Source organism: Zootoca vivipara, chromosome 8, assembly GCF_965207765.1.
Source record: "Zootoca vivipara chromosome 8, rZooViv2.hap1.1, whole genome shotgun sequence".
In the NCBI taxonomy this organism is placed as follows: Eukaryota; Metazoa; Chordata; class Lepidosauria; order Squamata; family Lacertidae; genus Zootoca; species Zootoca vivipara.
In genome coordinates, this window is record NC_142591.1 from 40,126,116 (window position 1) to 40,147,553 (window position 21,438).

Below are 21,438 nucleotides of genomic sequence, written 5' to 3' on the forward strand. Positions count from 1 at the left end.
GAATTATATGTGTGCCTATGCTTCTATACACCACATTTTCCCTTTCTCTTTCAGCTCCTATCATCTTCCTCTTTATGTTGCAGCCACACTGTCCCTGACAATTAAAATATGTGGAATACTTGACTAGGGTGCCAAGAGGCACTGAAGGGCAGGTGCCCAGGAGGCCCCTTTTAAGTGCTCAGAAGTTCTGATGTGGCCTCTGGGAATGCAATAGGAGGCACAGTTGAAAAATGGCTCAAGATCACACAGCACTAGTCATCCTTGCATTGCCCTAACTGCCCATAAATGCTTTCAGAGCAAAGATACTTGTAAGAAAAGCAAACGTCTGCCAATTCTTACCTGGTACGATACAAGAATGTGTTAAATCTGGCTTTTAAGTCTGGCTTTTAAATTTTATCTGTTTTGATAGATGGTATCAGCATATGCTCATGATCAAACACCAAATATCAAAGGAAACATAAAAAAAGAAACTGCCACCCTAGTGAACTAGATTTCTTTCTTTCTTTTGCAAACAGCAAAGAACACTCCCAACATAGTTCATCATACTCTACAAGTTCAGCTTTTGTGTGTGTGTGTGTGTGTGTGTGTACATGCCCATTTGTTCATATTCAAATTCTTCTATCTTGTTAAGGATGTTTGCTAGCATTCATGTAATAGATGGGAAACAGGCTTCAAACAAACTCCAGCATTTTGTAAATACTGAGGAATTTATTTCCACACCACATGGTCTCAAACAGACTCTTAAAACAAGGCCAGTTACAATTTAGTATGCCCAGAGTTCTCAGTGCTTTCCCTCAAACAAGGGAAGTTTTCAATAAACACTGTACATAGCCAGTTGAACTGTTTGAACAATTATTTAGAAATCATTTTTTTTGTACAATCAATGCAAGAATACCAACATTAAAAGTACAGTACAGATAAATTCACAACAATATAACAGGGAAAGAAATTGAGACATGGATGTGACAGTGGAGTACAGTAGCAGTGTGTACATGCACTAAAGTGCTAGGGACCTAATGACATGCAAATCTTTTGTCTGTGTATGTATCGTACAGCTCACTTCATTAAGACTGTCTGAGGCTCCCCCCGCCCTTTTCTAAACATTTCATTCCATATTCCCTGCAGTCCCCTCTAGTTTATTTAAGACAACTCTAGTCAACTAGTTCAATGGCTTTTTCACTACTTAAAAGTTACCGCTTCAGACATGCTAAAGCACCTCTATGAATTTTCTTTTTCAAACTGGTAACCAATATAATTAACTTAAAATTCTTTTTTTTTAAAGAACAAAACCCAAACCTTAACGGTGCAAATATAACAGAAGGCAGTCAGTAGTCAGAGAGAGGGAAAGAGAGAACACATTCAGTTTCCCATGAAACATAATTCATGTTTTATTTAAAACCTTATCTTTATCTGCATATCTTTTAGATCCTTTTAGATAATATACTGTGTGTAGAAAAGATGGAGGCAAAAATAGTTTTCTGAGCTATGAAAAAAATAAGTTATTACAGGCACGTTAACTGTTTTATTCTAGAGACATCTGTTTCTCAGGTACGCAAAGCAGCTGCATTCTAGAACATTCTTGAACCTCTGCAACTTGAGCTCTCCTCACTGACAGAGACTGGCCATGGCAATGGTGCTACTATGCAAAAGACAGTGAATTATTCTGTGATAATTCATGCAGGCTTGCATCACTGGTTTGGGTTCTCCAACGGCAGTTCCATGCTTCCATATTCCTCCCCAGTTAACTGAGATAGTGAGGCAGTAGGGGAATGTGAGGCCCATCGGGAAGGTGGGCGTCGATTCGCTGGTCTCTCTGGTCGGGAGAAGCAGGATTCTAAGGATGGAGCAAGTGCGGAACACGGTAGTTCCTTTTTTGTGAAAAAATGGAGAGGAAGAAAATTACCAATTTATATATCACACAATGAAAGAAAGCTAAATCCAAAATCTAAGCATATGTAATTTGGCAAGTAAACCAAAGCAGCAAAAACCACATTTTTGTAGACAGCTCTTAAATTCTTGACTTTTGCCTGTAACCAATGAAGCAAAATATGAAAGGATGAGGCAAGCAGTTTAAGTGAACTGATGTCTCTGACCAACATTCACTTACTAGGATTTTGGAAGAAAATAACTGAGATGGCAGCTAGAGGAGGCCCAAACAGAGTCCTGCCAGTCTCCTGGGGGGGGGGGGAGGGAGAGGGGAATTTCCAACCCACCCCATTTTTAATACCAGTTTTTATCCCAGTGAGGTTTACTTCTGATCTTGGAGTCACCTCAGAGGTTACTTAACAACAACAAAGTGCACCCAGGAAGAAGACTGGTTGAATAGGGGAGAATTCTAACGCCTCGTCTTGTCTACTCATGCTGCTATTCAAACTGCACCTTTCCAATGAGTTAGAGAGATTTGGACCTCATTCTACACAAAATTCTCTTGCTGTCACATGCAGTCTGGCTCAAAATGTTCACATTCAGGAGTAGTATACTGTTTAAATATGTTCATAATTATAAACACTGGCTGTAGGCATAACTAAAATACTTGATGTGAGGCAGTTCCATCGTGTGAAGTGCCCCCAAATATATTTAATATGTTTTCAATGATGCTGGATGTTGCATTTGCTTGTGAGAGGACAATTGGTCAGGTTTGTTCAGGTAACATTCTCTATAAAATTATGATATAATTATCAACTGAAGAACACTCAGAATAGAAAGCATGATTTCCTCTCAATGTACTTGGATTTAAAAATAATTTGGACCAAAGAGCAATGGTAGGCAATTGCTAAGCAATATTACTGACTTAAAACTGACCTAAACTGACCTTTATAACCCAACTGAAAGTAGTAAAACAGACAAGCAGCTCCAGCTAACACCAGTCATTGATATCTATTTACTTGAAGTAAAAAAATGAAAATCATCCCCCAACCTCTGGCTCCACAGTTCTTAACTGGAGCACCCCCTCCTCCTTTTGTAATTGTACAAAGAGATCGATCAATCCAAGTGGAAGGAAAGAGTGCCACTTTTAGAAATCAGTCACATGAGGTACTACTTCAGGTTGCTTCAAGGCCTTGTCAGCCTTGGCAACAGCCCAAATCAATCTGCAACCCAGGACTACTGAAGGAGAAAAGTTAAAGACTGGCAAAGTAAACAATGCAAGGCCTGATTGCATTTGGAGTACACAGCCTTTAACTGTGATGTTTCACACTGAGAGTTTATTTATATTTTAGGACTGATGATGACAGCTAGTAATTACAGACTTTCCTATAGAATGGAGAATTTTGCGTACAATTTGTACAGAGGTGTAAACTTGCCAAAGCACATAATCAGGTTTCCACTGTGTACCTTTAAGAATCTAAAAGCAAAAAGTGCTAAGATTACGGTATCAACACATAGAAGAAAAAGGTCCACAATGAGGGTGTAAATCACTAAACAGGTGAGAGAGTGATATGCAAGCTATACAAAAATCCAAATCAAAATGTGCCCTGGCAGTATACAAAGCTGGAAGTTATATACCACATAGTAAGAGTTATGGAATAAGTTACTGAATAAGAGCCAAAGACACATGTTAAATGGAGTGAGAGATTTAGCACACCATGCTATAAAAATGGAACAAAGGCAGCAAAAGACAGGAGGATGCTGAGCCTGGTTACATGATATAAAGCAGACATTGACAGTTAAGTATTTTGCTCCACAATCCCTAACCATGTAACTCAGAAGTAAGTCCCGCAGAATTCAGGGGGACTTATTCTCAGGTAATTGTGCACAGGATGGTTGCTTCAGAGAAGCAAGGGCAGAAGAGACAGAAACAGACTGAAACAGGATGCACAAAACGCAAATTCATGGAATGAAGAGAGGTGGCTCTCGTGTTATTGTCTTCAAGCTACCCTTGAAAAAGCCCTTTCCCTATGGAGAGAAAAGGACCACAGCACTTTATGGGGGAGAGTGCCTGGAAGCTGAATAAAGAGATGGTGTACAATGGATACATATTCTATATGTATCAGGCCTCTAGCAAGTGCCGAATTTCTTTAGCTCCAGTGCTAGAGACAAAATGCTACCCTTCAAGATCCCATTAAATTGAGAATTCTTAGCATTATAAATCAGGAATAGAGCTTTTGTACTGTAAAGCTATCATGAAACATCCAATAATAAGGTGAAGAATACACTCATGCCCATTGGAAAGAAATTATAAGTCTCCATCTTGTTAAAATATGGTATACTAAAATCATGCCCAGCCCAGCGTCTACTGTAAGAAAAGATGGCCCGAGACTATATTTTTCTAGATGTAATTATATGCGCAGCTCAGTTGGTTACCCTGACATATTCTTGCTAAATACATGGCCACATTTATTTATTTCAATGATGTTACTCCTATTTCAGACAACTTTCTATCACAGCTTTAAGAGATAGGCAGAATTAGGCCCACATATATTTCTGCACTCCAGTATGTAGTACACACCATTTATAGCTGCTTTCAGTGCATAAAGGGCTGGCAGGTTTTGTTTTGCCATACATGGTTATGTTTAAGCCTGCTGCTTAGAGTGTCTATAATATGAGACAGGATAAATGAGATGCTTCAGTGCAACCAGTTTACTAGTAATGGACAGCACTGGCCTGGTTCACACATAATCCTAAACACAAATATGCCTCAGTGTGAACAAGCAAATGGGCAGACTCTCAGAGTGGAGATCACAACTGCTTGGCCCCTCTCTAGTTGTTTGTTGCTGTGCAAAGCTAATCTGAACTAACCAGGCTTTTTGTTGTTGCTTGGTCAAAGCAATGTAATTTACGCAAGCAACAACATTTCAGCATTTGTCCCGTTTCCTTTTACTTCTTTCACAACACATTTCATGCCACAGGGGAAGCCCACCTTTCTCCCACAGTTGCTATGCATTTGGCAGGCATAATAGCAAGTGGCTTGAACTGACCCAGTAATCTATCTTGCTCTTCCTATATGCTTTATTATTTTGAAGTGTTGCATGCTTATTTAGGTCCCAATGCTAAATGTCTTTACTAGGGTAAAACTCCCACTGAAGTTAATGAGATGATGAACTCAAGTGAGATATAAAAATGCATAGGATTGTGCTGATACTCAATTTGTGCCTCTTTTTTCTTTTTTAAAAGCAGGACCCATTTTAAAACAGATGAAAAGCTGTGAGGGGAAAAACTCATGCCATCATCCCTTCTAGCCAATCAGTACTGTGTACAACCAACTTTTGCTGCAAACACAGAGAATGGTTTTTCATGTGCTTGTGCCTGCGGAAGAGTTTGCATGTCTTGAACATGTAATGAATGTGCACCCCCAGGAGCCCTGCCTCTCAAACTATGTATGTTCAAATACATCTGTAGGACAGACTCGTTCAGTGAGGCAACCATTTCACCTTGCCAAGCTTTCTTCCCATTTCCTTTCCATCTGAGAGAAAAGGAATGACTCACCATGCAATGAAAACCTTTGCAATGACAAGGCTATCATGCTGCAATGGCAAATTCCACATTTATGAACGTCTGAATGCACCATTAGTCTCGAAACTAGGTATGTAGAGATTCTTTCCATTTTACTCCCAGCCTTCTGTGGGGCTTTTACTGACCTTGTCCTGTGGATTGGTCTTCAGTTGCCACAGCACAAGCAATGAAGCATGTTGCTGCATCTAAAGCAGGCATAGGCAACCTTGGCTCTCCAGATGTTTTGGAACTACAACTCCCATGATCCCTAGCTAACAGGACCAGTGGTCAGGGATCATGGGAGTTGTAGTTCCAAAACATCTGGAGAGCCAAGGTTGCCTATGCCTGATCTAAAGCATGACCCTAGCTGGCTCTGCCCTATTTATCTAGAAACTGAAGAATTATATTAACAGGTGCAATAAATGATGGGGACCGTCAGAACAACAAGTAAAAATACCTTCAAAACTGCACTGTGGCCATTGTGGGCAGAACCCTATAGCTAGCAAAGCTGCGTTAAAACTAATTTGGTTCAACTTAGTTCCATGGAATGGACCTGGTTTAAGAGGAAACATGCTGGTTTGAAAGTGTTCATGACAGTGACTAATGGATAATATTTTGGTGGGAAATGTTTTAGAAGACATAGCTATATGAATCAAAAGCTTCATTCTCTATTTGGAATCCACTGTCAGCTCATGCCAGTTACAGGGAATGCTGCTGTTCCCCCGGTTTACACTTCTACACCAAGCAAAAGTTGTTGTTGTTTTAAGTAAAGAATTTTGGAAACAAAGGTAGAAAGGACTTACAGCAGTGAGGCAGGCAGGGTTAGGGTCCCCAGGGGGCAGTTAGTAAGACAGTTTGGTTCTGGACATAGACAGACAGAGGGAAAAAAGAGAGGAAGTAGGTTGGAAAGAATATTTAAACCAGAGAAATGTAGTCAGCATTGAAGAGCTCTCCATATTTCACTGCTAACATTTATTGTGCCACAGCCATAATTGGAGAGGCTATGTGAAAGATGCAGTAAACTGCTAACATCACACTGAGAAAGCAAATGGGAGACACCCCCAATTTTTATCATTGTCTTACATGAGGGTTTGGTATTAAAGGCTATATCTGATTGGTAAGAATGTATTCCACTTGTTCCACCAAATGTATTCCAAAGTCCGAATAAGTTTTGAAATTAGAAAGCTTCTGTCTATTATTTTTTTTAAAGGCAAGGAATGGGTTCATATAGCAAGAATCGGAAAGACTGGGTGACAAATCACATCTAGTGGATATGAATTTGCTGTTTTGTCTTTGCCTTTAAGGAAGGGGAGAAAAAGCAGAAGCAAAAAAAAAAAAGCATTCTGATGCCATCTGTTCTAGCGCTGGAAACGGTTGTCAGCAGAGAGGGCAATATGCAGTAAGGGCCACATAATTAGGAACAGAATATGAAGCATGACACAGCACAGCAGCTACAGTAGCTCTCTTGCCAAATAATGTAGCCTGCTGGACTTTCTTCATGAGCTCTTCTCTTTCCCAGCTTCTTGAATAACACAACTATGGTGGATGTGTGCAAAGTTCTTGGCAGCTCAAGGAAAAACCAGACATTTTGTTTTTTGTGTGACCTGAAGGAGTTTCATGTATATAGATTCCATGACTAACTAATCAGATAGACGTTTGGTAGGGTCAGGGCGGATGTAGAGGGCATTTTGAAAATTGCATTTTGAAGATACAAAACTTATCATATTGCCCTGGGACAGAGCAATATAAATACACACACACATATATATGAAAAAAATCACCAGTGTGTATTTAACATTTGTATACATAATACACATATGCATGTGTATGCACACAAATATTCTGCATTTTAGCAAGTATCACAGAAAGTATCCTAAATGGAAAAATTGAAGAAAACAATTGTAAGAAGCACAAATGAAATAGCAACAAGCTTCTAACTGGCATTCCATGTGGGTATTCAAAAATCAGTGATGCATTATTCCTGCAGAGCAGAAATAAATTATTCTTTCAGAATGAGCAGATTGGCTAATTTGGAATAGATACGTAAGGCACTCCCACTGCCAGAATCAAGAAAGGAACAATACTGACAGGATGCTTTATTCACATGGCATGCCATTTTAAGTTCAGCCCAGCCACCAAATGAGCAAAAATGCATTTGGTAATCTGAATAGAAGCCATTAGCAAGTAACTTCCTAAACTGACTTGCTCTAAGTGATTATTCCATAAACTTTTCATCGTGTTATCACATTTTAAATGTCCATCCTTTGGACTTGAGCCTTTCAAAGTTCACCATCCCACATATTTGTGGAGCATTACTCGGGGTGCTTCTAGAAAAGCATTTGCTGTGAGAGTGGTTCTCTTCCTGCATACAACATTTTTGCCGTGTCCCCACAATGTCACTGCCATAAAAATGCCAGCCTGTATCCTCACTCCCTAAATTAATTTGGATTCACCCTTTTTGAGGAAAATCCAGTAAGTTTTTTTTCTTTAAATTGTTTACAACACATTTACAATATTAAGACCTGTCTGGAAGCACCCTCAGTGAGACTTGTATCTTTTTGTGGAACTATGGAAGTGAGTTCAAACAACACCCAAGCAACTGAAGCAATTGCCATTGTGAAAAGATCTGCTTAAAGATGATATAACAAGAGTAGTAACACACCACACAACTGGCAGTGTTTCTTTTTCCCTGTATGTGACATTTGGTTATAAAAGTTGCCCACAGAACATGTTTGCCTTTATGCAACACTTCTTAATTATTACTTTATGTTAAGAGATTATAAAATGTGTATATTCAAGGTTAACTTCAGTAACTACTTTTGGAAATTGCAGAGCAATTCTACACATGCCTACTTAGAGTTCATTGGAGCTTACTCCCAAGTAAGTAGGTACAGGATTGCAGTCTTAACGCCACAACTGGCACAGTGAACCAATTTCAAATGGTCATTATAATGAAGATCCGTTTAAATAGCATATTCACACATATTTTTTAAAAAAAGAATATAAAATATTTAGAATGCAAATGCAAATACTGCACTTATTCAAGAATAACAAGAGTTACCGTGGCATGCCCCTAAGTGAATTCATTGCTGAGCTGGAATTTAAACCTAGACCCATGCCAACTTCTATCCATAAGACCATACTTGATCAGCAATAAACCTTTCCTAATCATCTTTATACATAATTTTCACATAGGAGAAAAACCGTACAACCTTGTGTGAAAATCACATGTCTATTGTGCTACTCTGCTTTCAAATACCTGGAATCCAAGGCACAAGCCTCACATAGTTTTCAGATATGATGGCACAGGTGAACTATCCAGAAAAATATTAACATCTGGACTCAAAGAGCAGTACAACAATGTTGCAGGATACTTATGAAGATTATAGAAAACCTAGGGGTTCAAATATGTAGTACTGTAGGCAGATATTTGCTGGGATGCATTATGGACAGTGTATCCTTCCATAAATCTTCTAAGACCAAAGAAAGAGGCCCTGCTGAAAGTTTCCTCCATCCAAAAAGTAAATTTGTGGGCAAATTTGTTCTAGCAGATAATGTTGTAGTCGGTAGCTCCCAAAGCTGTGTCTGGAATTCATTGCTAGCTGACCTCCAGAGTGCTACCACCTTCCAGACTTTCAGAAAGGGTCTGAAAACCTATTTGTCTCAGGAGGCTTTGGATCACAAAACTAGCTAGTTTTGAAGCAATTGCATGGATACTCGAGTGTGGCAAAGAGTGCCTTTTGTGTATATGAAATCTCCAATTCCTAAAACAAACTTGCTATGTTCTCCGCTCTGGTCAGAGCTCACCTGGAATACTGTGTCCAGTTCTGGGCACCACAGTTCAAGAAGGATACTGACAAGCTGGAACGTGTCCAGAGGAGGGCAACCAAAATGGTCAAAGGCCTGGAAACAATGCCTTATGAGGAACGGCTTAGGGAGCTGGGTATGTTTAGCCTGGCGATGTTCAAATATATAAAAGGATGTCATATAGAAGAGGGTGAAAGGTTGTTTTCTGCTGCTCCTGAGAAGCGGACACAGAGCAATGGATTCAAGCTACAAGAAAGAAGACTGCACCTAAACATTAGGAAGAACTTCCTGACAGTAAGAGCTGTTTGACAGTGGAATTTGGTGCCAAGGAGTGTGGTGGAGTCTCCTTCTTTGGAGGTCTTTAAGCGGAGGCTTGACAGCCATCTGTCAGGAATTATTTGATGGTGTTTCCTGCTTGGCAGGGGGTTGGACTGGATGGCCCTTGTGGTCTCTTCCAACTCTATGATTCTACCACATTCAGCAGATCTTACTTTTAATAAATAAACTTGCTTAAGATTGTACTGACATACATTTAAAATTGTCATGGTGGTACTGTATGAAATACAAGTTAATTAATATTTTAAATTATACTGCGTATGAAAACTGCTGTGTTATCTTTCAAATATATTACAATGAATCACCCCTCGATATGATCATCTCATGGCTTGATCCATCATCATGATGCATTCATTTAAAGACCCATTGCTACTTATATCTCTATTATATACAAATGCCACGTCCCACCCCCCACCCCAAATGTGTGTGAAGCATAGAAAAGTGTTGCATTAAAGTTCTTCCAAAATGCAGTCTCAAAGAAGCATACATTATACAGTCAATTTCCTTTTGCTTAAAAATGTTTGCACATTTATATTTTAATCAACATTCACATATAACATTCATCATCTAAAAAGGTTTACTATACAAGGATAAAACTCATTACCTCAATGGACCCTGGTTCAACTTTGTTTATTTCTCCTGTGCTGTTCTCATTGCTAAGACTGGGAGGGCTGTATGAAGCTAGCCTTTTCTCCTCCTTTAAGGCATGCTCCATAAGTTTCTTGTTGAGAATTCTGGCAGCATTTTCTGTAAGAGTATATCCCGGAGGAGCTGATAAGTCCTGCCTGATACTTGTCGTTTCAGCTTCTTCATCCTTTTGTAGCTCTGTGAAACGGAGGGGACTGGGTGACCTACCACGGATACTTGTGCACATGTCTTGCATAGGACCCAGTTCTGACCTGGGTTCTGCTGACCTTGATCGGCTGCTGGACCTGGAACATTTTTGGAGGGTGTCATGAACCACAGGGGTATGGTCAATGATATTGAATAAACTGGAGAGGCCATCATTGATAGTAGTATGAACTGGACTCTCCCTTGTGGTGGTTGATCTGGCCCAAGCAGATTCACTGAACCCTTTCTGAGGTGTGCTTGGTAATGTCCTGTTATTTGGCTGATCTGATTTGGAAAAGGCTTTCTTCTGTAATTTTGGGGAACCATATTTGGGAGAACAACATGTGCGTTCAAATTTGGCCTGGACCTTTTCAATAGCAGGTGCCACCTGCCTGCTCCTTAAGCTTCTTGATGGTGATGAGACAGGTGTAGTACCCCCCTTTGGTGTCAGACACCTGTGTGGACTGCTTGTGATACTACGCAAAGTTTCTGTCTGTAAGCCCACACTGATAGTTTGAGTGGTCTGTGTGCCCGTAGTTCTCAACCCATTAGTCTGACAAGCTGTGTCTTTGAACTGAAGCTCTGTCGAATTTGAACGTATTGCATTTCTGACAGAATAAGCTACCTCTTTCATGTCATCACTCATGTTTTTGGACATCTCCAGGCTGTGCAAGGAGGACGCAAAACCCAAAGTAGTGCAAATAGGACGTTCAATAGGATGAATACCACTTTCCAGGAAATCGTTATGGTGTCTGGAGAGGTCAGAAGACCATCGCCCAAACACTTCTGAAGAAGCACCTTTTGTCTCGCCCCCATTTCCCTTAGCTTTGGTCATAGGGAACAAAAAGTCTGGTTCTGGCTGGCTTTTCCCTTCATTGCTAGCTACCACTGAGGTTTCAAACCTGCGAACAACTGGGGGACTGTGAAAGACCTTAACTCCCATTTTTTCTGCAACAACATGACTCCTCAGTGGTTGTTTCTGGCAGTGCTCAGGGCTGGTCATGGTATTAGTTGTCATAGTAACACTGGTGGTGAGGTACCATGAAGGTGGTTGGAATGGATCTGGAATTGAATTATTGACTGCCTTCCCAATCTCTGTCCTCTCTGCCCAAGTATCTCCAGGTCTTTCTACAGCTCCACCATTTTTTCTGGTAGTGTTGTAATCCCAGGTTTTGTTGAATTCCTCAATGTATTTCAGATCATCAGGAGACAGAGGAGGGGTTATCTCCTCCTTGCTGCTGGAAGAAGGCAGAGTCTTTTCGGGAAGAAAAGGAGAAATGTCCATCAAACGCTTGAACTCTGACATAGAGGAGACAGACATTGCCCTGAAGAAGGAAGCACATATCAAATTAACAAAATTGTCAGGAAGCCTGTATTGAATTTGTTGTATCATTTAGGGTAGTAGTAACCATATAGTGTAAACATTCTTATTTAAAGCAACTTTAACAAAGTGAAGTTAACCATCTAGTTTAAGTAACCATTACACATAAGCATCACCACCTGCCAATATCACTATTTTAAACAAAATGCAATCTACTTTGTTTTCACTTTATATTTGAATCTTTGTGCTATTTTGTCCTACACTTAACCACAGCTATTGATGGGCAAACTGAGGAAGAAACTAAATGGCATGCCATATATTAACAAAGGTATTCAAAAAATAAGAAGTCATCACTAATGGGAAGTCACATGTGTGATACCTCTCCATAATATTATGTTACAGAATAGTGGGGAGATTTTTTTCACAGTAAATTTCTAGAATTGAACCTCTGGTATCTAGTTTTAAGAACTTGAAACCAATTTAGGGTAAGTGTGTTAATATAATTCATGTAATTCATTTTGTTCTATGTTTCACCCCACTTTACTCACCTTTGAAGATTTCCCTTGTGCATTTCTTCTTCCTGTAAGTAAAAATAACTGTTAATTTTGACCTTGCACATATGCCTATATTGGGTGCCTGTGGGCTGTATTTGCATTAACTTTATTCAATATATCAAATTCTTGAAAACCCTTTGAAGAGCATATCTGACCTCCCCCATGCTTCCAATATTGGATAATTAAGCAGGATTTTTTTTTCTTTATATGCATCTGTGTAAAGTATTCCCAGTTGAATTGACTAGTATAAACAAATAACCCTCACATTGCTAAGACCAGACACACAGATTAATTATCTCTCAATAGAGCACAACTTTTTTTAGTTCTAATTATTATAAAGGCAACTAGTACATATCTCATATTATATATGCATGTCTGAAGCTGCTTTTCTGTGCTACTCTCTTTGATATCAGTGACCTTGCAGTTCCGAGATCAGATAAAATCTACTTTTTGACATTATTTCATTATAAATTTACTAGATATTGATAATTAGCATCAACTGAAACTCATTATACCATCCAAGAGTTGCAAGCAAAGGACCAAATATCTGCAGATAAAATTACATCGTGCAAGGGAATGCATAAAGAAAGGACTAGTCCAAATATCCTACATGCCAGGTAATGAAATTCCGGCTGATATGTTGTCCAAGGTTGTAAATAAAGAACAGTTGCACAGTTATATGCAAAAGCTACAGTTTGGAACTACTGAGCTTAAGGTTTCACAGAATGGGGGAGTTTTGTCAGGAGATTCAGTTCCACCTTAAGGCTTAGGCATGTTGCTGCTGATGTATGTCACATGTCTAGGCATTTCTGTTTGTACTTTTTCTTTACTGTACTGTTTGAACTGATGGAAGAGAGAAAGCATCGTTTGGCTCTCTCTTCAGAGACGCTGTAAATAAACCGCTTTAAAATGCCTCTCTGCTGCCTTATCATCTCTGCTGAAACTGCGTGGGCATCTCTGCTGATTGCGTGCTCAGGTTGCTGAGACCCTGAGTCTGTTGAATGATTGTGTAAAAGTGTCATTATTGTTTCACTGTACCTTTAAGAGTCAGGAAAGATTTAATGACTGGGGCTCTGCAGCTGTGGAGCAGCTCTACAGGTGTTGCTGTGAAGCTGATGATGCAGGGTATATCAGGGGTGTTGTGTGTTGCCTCTGTGCTGGGCGTTTTCCCAGTGTGCTCTTGGTGGGTGGTTTGGTTGTGTGGGTATTTTGTATAAGCCTGATTTAATTTTTGTTAAATTTACTTTCTCCATTAAACCAAGCATTTGTTTAAGTCTTGGTCTCTATGTGTAAGTTTCTCAACCAGTTTCTGCTGATTTTGCTTTTAACCCCAACATCTTGGTTATGGGCCCAGTGGTTGAGCGTGGAACTACACATGTTAGTTTTTGGAGAAAGGTTTAGAAAGGTTTTTTCCTTCTTTTTGCTGCAACAGTTTTGTGGGCTGGTGGTTGAAAAGTTCCAGCATGGCAGACCGTGCTGCTGAGGCTGAGAAGGCTTTAACATTCCCGCAACTAACGGCCGAGAACTACAGTCTATGGTCCTTTCGCATGGAAGCACTTCTAACTTCCCGTGATGTGTGGAAGTACGTGACCGAGGACCCTCCTGCTCCTATGACCGATGCCTGGTCGAAAGGTGATGCTAAAGCAAGGGCATTAATTAACTTGTCTGTTAGTGATCAGCAAGTTGTGTATATAAGAAATAAGACTGCCAAAGAAATGTGGGACAGTATTGCGGTAGTGCACGTTGGAAAGGAGTCAGCGTCTGCCATAGCTAGTCAGATATCTGCTGTACCTCCAGCAAAATTAACTGTGGAAGGGGTAACAGCAAGATTGATGGGCGAGCTGGACAGAAGGGAGGCTTGTGGGATTAGCACTCCTATTTCTAAAAATAATGAGGAACGCCGTATGCAAGTCTGTGGTGATTCATCTGCTTTCAAAACTTCCAAGCATTGCTGGTTTTGTAAAAAGCAGGGGCACCTTGCGAGGGACTGCAAATTTAAAAAGCAAAATGCTTCAGGGTCCGTTCCAGTTCGTAAATCACAGACAGCAACCCAGCAGTCGGCAGCACATCGTAAAGATGGACGTGAGCCGCGAGCGTCCCATGTTCATGAATTAGGTCGTAAAGTAATTAAAGATGACACGTGGAAATCGTTTGTAGTAGATTCTGGGGCGTCAATTCATCTTTGTAACGACCGAAGTCTGTTTGTTTCTTTCGAAGAGGAAATTGGCACCATTCATCTGGCCAACTCCGACGTTCTACAGTCGCTTGGCAGAGGTACTGTGAAACTTGACTCCTTAAACATCACAATAGCAAATTGCACTTACTGCCCATCAGTGGACAATTTATTATCAGTAAGTTGCTTTGCACGCCAAGGAGTAACTGTGTGCTTCACAAAATCACTATGTGAGTTCTACAAAGGGGGAAAGCGTGTATTGTATGCCAGAGAGTCTGAAGGTTTATATAGACTATATTTTAAAAAGCATTCACAGCCACCTGTGAACTGTAGAGTAACCCAGCCAAGTCAGGGGCTGAGAAATGTAAAGCCTCACTCCGGATGTATTCATGAGGCGCATAGACTTTTGGGACATTTAAATTTCACAGATGTGATAAAGACAGAGAAGATTGTTGATGGACTAAACTTAAAGCCATGTAAATACTATATGCAATGTGTATCTTGTTGTAAGAATAAGATAAAAGTTGCAAGAAAGGGTAAATGCTCAGGCAGGAAAGTAACAGAGCCATTTGAACGTGTGCATTGTGATTTAGTAGGGCCACTCCCTCCTTCCTTAGGAAATTCAAAATATTGGCTTACTCTTATTGATCAGTACAGCAGATATTGTTTTGTTTACACCATTGCTGAAAAGTCACAAGCACTTGAGAAGTACAAGATTTTTTGCAACTGGGTAAAAACCCACTTTAACAAACCTATAAAGCATTTGTTTTCTGACAGGGGGGGAGAATTTGTTTCTGAGGAATTTTCACATTTCCTGGAAGCGCAGGGGACTGTTCACGAGTTGTCCTGCCCTAGAAGTCCTTGGCAGAATGGGATTGTAGAAGTAGTGCAACGTGATTTGCAGGCAGGTGTTAAAACTTACTTGCATGATGCTAATTTGGGGAAAGAATATTGGGCGGAATCTCTTCATGCCTATCTTTTTGTTAAAAACAGATCCTATCATTCTAGTTTAAATGTTACACCCTATGAAATGTTGTTTAAAAAACGCCCTAATTTAAAATACCTGCGAATTTGGGGTTCAGACGTTATTATTCACTACCCTGCTAGACACAAGTTGGATGAGCGTAGTGTTCAAGGAAAGTTTATGGGCTACCAGCAGGGGGCGTACAGAGTTTATGTACCAGCAACTGGTAAATTTCATATTACCAGAAGCATGATTGAAACTGTGAATTGGAATAGAGTTGCTATTTTTCAAGATAGTGATGGTTTAGATAATGCTGATGAGGAGGAAGTAGAAGTAGAAGAGGAAGACGCTGGAGCAGGGGATACTAGTGAATCTGAAGACGAAAAGCCTGTTGTGTCTGGTGATTTGTTTGAAAATTTAAAGACACAGACACCTAAAGAAAGGTTAAGTTCTTCTGAGTTTTCTGAAAGTAAGAGAAGCCCACAAGAGTCTCATCAGTCTGATGATAGCAATTTACAGTCTGAAGCTAGAGGTCCAAATAGTTCTACTGATTCTGAAGGGCCTAGCTCTTCTTCAGGACTAAGACGTTCAGACAGAAAGAGACAGGAACCAAGACGGTTTTCAAAAGAGCAGTTATATACTGTGTATGCCAATAAAGCAGTTTTTGAGCCAAAATGCTACAACGATGTTCAAAAATTACCTTTGCATGAAGCTGTAAATTGGTACAAAGCTATGGATGATGAAATAGCTTCTTTAAAAGAGCATAACACTTGGTCTCTTGTACCACAAACCCCAGACATGAGAGTTATTGATTCAAAATGGGTTTATAAAGTGAAAATGAATGATAAAAACGAAGTTGTAAGGTACAAGGCTAGGTTAGTAGCCAGAGGTTTCCAGCAAATCCCAGGTGAAGACTATGATTTGTGTTACTCACCGAGCGTAAAATATGAATCTGTTAAGCTTTTGTTAAAAGATGCATCCCAGCGTGGACATTTTGTCTATCATGTAGATATAAAAACTGCCTATTTGTTTGCAGATTTAGAAGAACAAATTTTTATGCGTGTCCCTGATGGCGTAATCGCCACTAAAGGAGTAGTGTGCAAACTAAATAAATCTCTTTATGGTTTGCATCAGAGTGGTAAAAACTGGCATCAGACTTTAGTGAAGGAATTGCTGAATTTTGGCTTTACACAAGGCAAGGCAGATAACTGTGTATTTACAAAAGAAAATGGAAATTCTGTGACCAAATTATGTGTGTTTGTAGATGATATATTAATTTCTACAAAAACTAAACATGAATATACACAGATAGTGTCACTGTTACAAGAAAAATTTGATGTGGTAGAATTAGGCAAAGCTAAAAACTATATATCCATGCAAATTCAAGAAGGCAAAAATGGTTCTTATCTGATTCATCAAACTGCAAAAATAGATGATCTTGTTGAAATGTTATGTTTAAAGAATGCAAATGGGAAAGAAACGCCTATGGTATGTGGTTTTACTTTTACAGATGGCAATAACATGTTCTCTGACAAAACTTTGTATCGCTCTGCCATAGGCAAGCTCAATTTTATTCAAAGAGTTTCAAGGCCAGATGTAACTTATGCTTTTCATTTTCTGGCAAAATTTGTAGAAAAACCCACTACCCAATGCTTCAAAGCTCTTAAGAGAGTGGTGATGTACCTCAAACACACAAAACATTATGGGTTGGAATTTACACCATCTATTGACAAAGGTTTTGAAATATATTGTGATGCATCTCATGCTGTAGAGCAAAATAATTACAAAGGTACATCTGGTATGGTTTGTTTTTATAATGGGTGTCCTTTTGAATGGAAAGCACAGAATCAAAGGATTAATTGTCTTTCTTCAACTGAAAGTGAGTTATATGCCTGTACTCAGGCCATTCGTGATATAGAGTGGTATTTACAAATATTTGAAGACTTAAAGATGCCAGTATCACTCCCAGTAAAAGTTTATCTCGATTCCCAGAGTGGACTTGCTATCCTGTGCTCAGAAACCAACACACAGCGCACTAGAGTGTTGAGATTACGTTTACAATTTGTAAAGAATTTGATTGCTGACAAAACAATTGTTTTTGAATATGTCCCCGGTGACAGACAAGTTGCAGACATCTTTACTAAAGCACTTCCAAAAGTTGCGCATGAAAGACATGTACAAAGTTTGTCTCTGTTTCACAATAATGAACTGCAGGGGATATGTTGAATGATTGTGTAAAAGTGTCATTATTGTTTCACTGTACCTTTAAGAGTCAGGAAAGATTTAATGACTGGGGCTCTGCAGCTGTGGAGCAGCTCTACAGGTGTTGCTGTGAAGCTGATGATGCAGGGTATATCAGGGGTGTTGTGTGTTGCCTCTGTGCTGGGCGTTTTCCCAGTGTGCTCTTGGTGGGTGGTTTGGTTGTGTGGGTATTTTGTATAAGCCTGATTTAATTTTTGTTAAATTTACTTTCTCCATTAAACCAAGCATTTGTTTAAGTCTTGGTCTCTATGTGTAAGTTTCTCAACCAGTTTCTGCTGATTTTGCTTTTAACCCCAACAATAATTAGCATCAACTGAAACTCATTATACCATCCAAGAGTTGCAAGCAAAGGACCAAATATCTGCAGATAAAATTACATCGTGCAAGGGAATGCATAAAGAAAGGACTAGTCCAAATATCCTACATGCCAGGTAATGAAATTCCGGCTGATATGTTGTCCAAGGTTGTAAATAAAGAACAGTTGCACAGTTATATGCAAAAGCTACAGTTTGGAACTACTGAGCTTAAGGTTTCACAGAATGGGGGAGTTTTGTCAGGAGATTCAGTTCCACCTTAAGGCTTAGGCATGTTGCTGCTGATGTATGTCACATGTCTAGGCATTTCCGTTTGTACTTTTTCTTTACTGTACTGTTTGAACTGATGGAAGAGAGAAAGCATCGTTTGGCTCTCTCTTCAGAGATGCTGTAAATAAACCGCTTTAAAATGCCTCTCTGCTGCCTTATCATCTCTGCTGAAACTGCGTGGGCATCTCTGCTGATTGCGTGCTCAGGTTGCTGAGACCCTGAGTCGTGTTCCATGGGAATCACCGGGACTGAGGAGAAGAGGGGGCTGCCGGCTGGACCTCCCAATGGTGATATCCCAACAGGCAGACCATTACGTTAATCATATGGGGAATGCCATAACGATTCCACACAACATGCGGTGTAAGAACAACCTTCCCTTAGTCATAATTTTTATGCCCAGCTTTTAAAAACATCTATTTTATGGAAAGAGCTTGTTCTACAATTTAAAAAGATAACTGTTTAGAGCCCTATTAAAAAGACACAAATGATAAACAGTGGCAGGGAAGAAGCGGGTGAGAGAAGATATACATCAGAAATAAGGGGGGTGGGGAGAAAGATCAACATCAGCATCTGCTGCCCCGGTAGGTCCTGCTTCCTGAGGTAGTTGCCTCAACTTGCCTCATGGGTGCGTTGGCCCTGGCTATATGCAGCATAATGTTTGAATAGAGTCACTGCAAGAAAGATCCACTGTGCATCTGGCTAAATCATGGAGTCAACTCCCAGAATGAACTGATTCACAGAAGGCCCATTATAAACAGCAGTGGAAAGCATTCTTTGACAAAATAGCAGGGATATGGGATTACAACTGAGCTGACAATACAAAGAACAATGGACGCACCTCATTTGCACAAGTTAAGAATCTTTCTCGCTCCAGTTTCTGAGGCTGCTGTTCATCGGAATCATCCGGAGAATCAAGGGACAGTGTTTCCAGAAAGAGGTTTTCTGTGGCAGTGCACCTGTCACTTTCCTTCAATTTCGACAGTGATCGATCTTCAAATTGCATGGTGTCTGAATCAGAGTAGGATCTTGACCCCATTGGGTGAGGCACTTGATTTGAAAATGAATGAAGGCTAGTTTCTTTTGAGTCACAAAGAATGTCTCCTCTTTGTGGATTTACTTTCTGAAGCTGAGAAAGAAATTAATCATACATGAACATCAACTGAATACAGAGTAGCTTTCACAGTAGTTGTCTGCTTATTTCATCTTATACCACTATAGATATATAGATAGATATAGATACGGTATAGATGATATTGACTTAAATATTGTATTGAATTTTATATAAAAAAAGGTAGAAAGATTGATCATTTCCATAAAATCGTTTCAACTCAGATGCTTCAGGAAAAGGCAGTTCCTAGTTTGTGTTTCTGATGGCAAGAGCACACTTACATGGAAACTTCTTGTTCAATGCCTTAGGCTTCAATCCTAAATACATTTAATAGGACAAAACGGGATTTGCTTTCATGTAAACATGCACAGGGCTGCCCTGTTAGGCTGCATTCAAATGGCAGTATCCTCCAGCTAGATGAGAAGGAAATACCAGAAAAGGTTCCAACTTGTCTCTACCATCTGTTCTCACCCTAATAATTTTATTTGGACTAACACAGATCAGTGCAACAACTAGTGCAGTGCCTGTGTGCATTATAGGTGTCAGGCATAATTATTTAGCTCATGCTGGGAAGAGTAGAAAGCTGTTGGGGACACAGGCACAACATTAAGTGGGATTTTAGCATCTTTCCACCTGTAGACCATGCTATCAGCACTTAAAGCTGTGAACTTCCCCTGTTTGGTGTGCATGGGGTGAATCTGTGGTCAACACAGCCACAGGAAGACTTGCAGGGGTGGCATATACTGAATTGCATTTGAAGTCCATCACTAGTCTCCAATATATGGACATGTTCAAGGATTTGGCAATGAACTGTCTGTGTGTACATAAATATACTAGAACAGCAAAAATGTTCATCTTCATAATTAAACAGCAAAAAAATGAGCTGTGAAATAATTAATATGAAAACCGAAAAGTGTGCAGTCGCCATCAGTATAAAATTAGGCTTGATGTTTGTCTCAAGAGATAACACTGTAGCAGTAAACTTGAAAGAGAATATTTGGAAGCCTTGAGAAATGTAGGTCAGCATGCTTCTATTTCCACAATTATCCCAAATGATCTATTTCATGCTTCATAAATCTGGGGATGTTTTGCTTTCCTACATTATGGTTTAAGTAAACAGAAAGAAAAATGGTCAGTGATTATGGTGAATACAAATTGATTATGCCGCAATCCTCTTTTTCTGTTTTTAAATGCTTCAGATTATTTACCTTCTTGTTTTACGTATATGTTGCTGTGTTGTCTCCAAACACACAGAGTGCCATGCAAAATACCAGAGATAAGTTAATTGCTTCCATAGAAAGTACCATCTGGCTAACTGCTAAGAAGCTATATTGATCCAAAGATGTACAATTTTCTGAAAGTTTCCTAGGTTAAAGAGGAGTGCTGCTGCCTATGAAAATGAATTTAAACGCAAGAACTTTGTTCTGTTTATAAATTGTTTGGTTTGTAAATAGTCATTTTCCCTTCCTCAGTGAACTGAAGTTTGCTTTATTGAAGCCCAGGAGATATAATGTACAGGTTTCCCCCCAGTTGGTAGCCTGTCATGAAACAGCTAGGCTGATACGGTTACTAAAAAGGTGAGTATCTGTCTTGTGAGGTTTTCTGTTATAACAGCTGACAGTAGAATTCAGCTTTTATATGATTCAATAGTATCCAAAAGATCAACCTGAGGAAGGATATTTCATTTGGACTATAACTAAGTTTCAATGAGATGTAGAGTTTTCAGAGACAGCCTTGTGATTGGTTAGAGGGCTATGGCTCACACATCACAACAACTACACACTAGGAAATCGTTCTTGTGAGAGGAAACCACAGGATTAAAAATGAGTAGGATACAATGTGTAGATCTTAATTTTTTAAGAAGGAAAAGGAATATCATTTTGTGGTCCGAGAACAAGAAAGCTTTGCATTATAAAGGTCAGAGTGACTCTGCCTTTGTGGGAGAAGTGAAATGACAGGAAATAGCCTTTAACCTTTAACTAATTTCCTATATACTAGTGAGGCTTCTAAAATTAGTTTTGGAAGCATTCTTCCTTAGGTCCCTTGGGCTTCTGTAATTATCTGTTAT

The 21,438-nt window shown here is 39.6% G+C and overlaps 1 protein-coding gene across 1 annotated transcript in view; it reads right to left on the reverse strand.

Moving 5' to 3' along the window:
• Positions 1-688: 688 nt before the first annotated feature.
• The window catches only part of MTCL1 (microtubule crosslinking factor 1), a 94,310-nt gene continuing 73,560 nt past the window's right edge, over positions 689-21,438 (reverse strand). Inside the window, exons 12-15 of the mRNA XM_035125651.3 lie at positions 19,101-19,388; positions 12,274-12,305; positions 10,178-11,729; positions 689-1,868 (exon numbers count right to left, since the gene is read on the reverse strand). Coding sequence (XP_034981542.3) covers positions 1,689-1,868; positions 10,178-11,729; positions 12,274-12,305; positions 19,101-19,388 — 2,052 coding nt within the window. The 3' untranslated portion in view covers positions 689-1,688. The remainder of the gene's footprint in view (positions 1,869-10,177; positions 11,730-12,273; positions 12,306-19,100; positions 19,389-21,438) is intronic.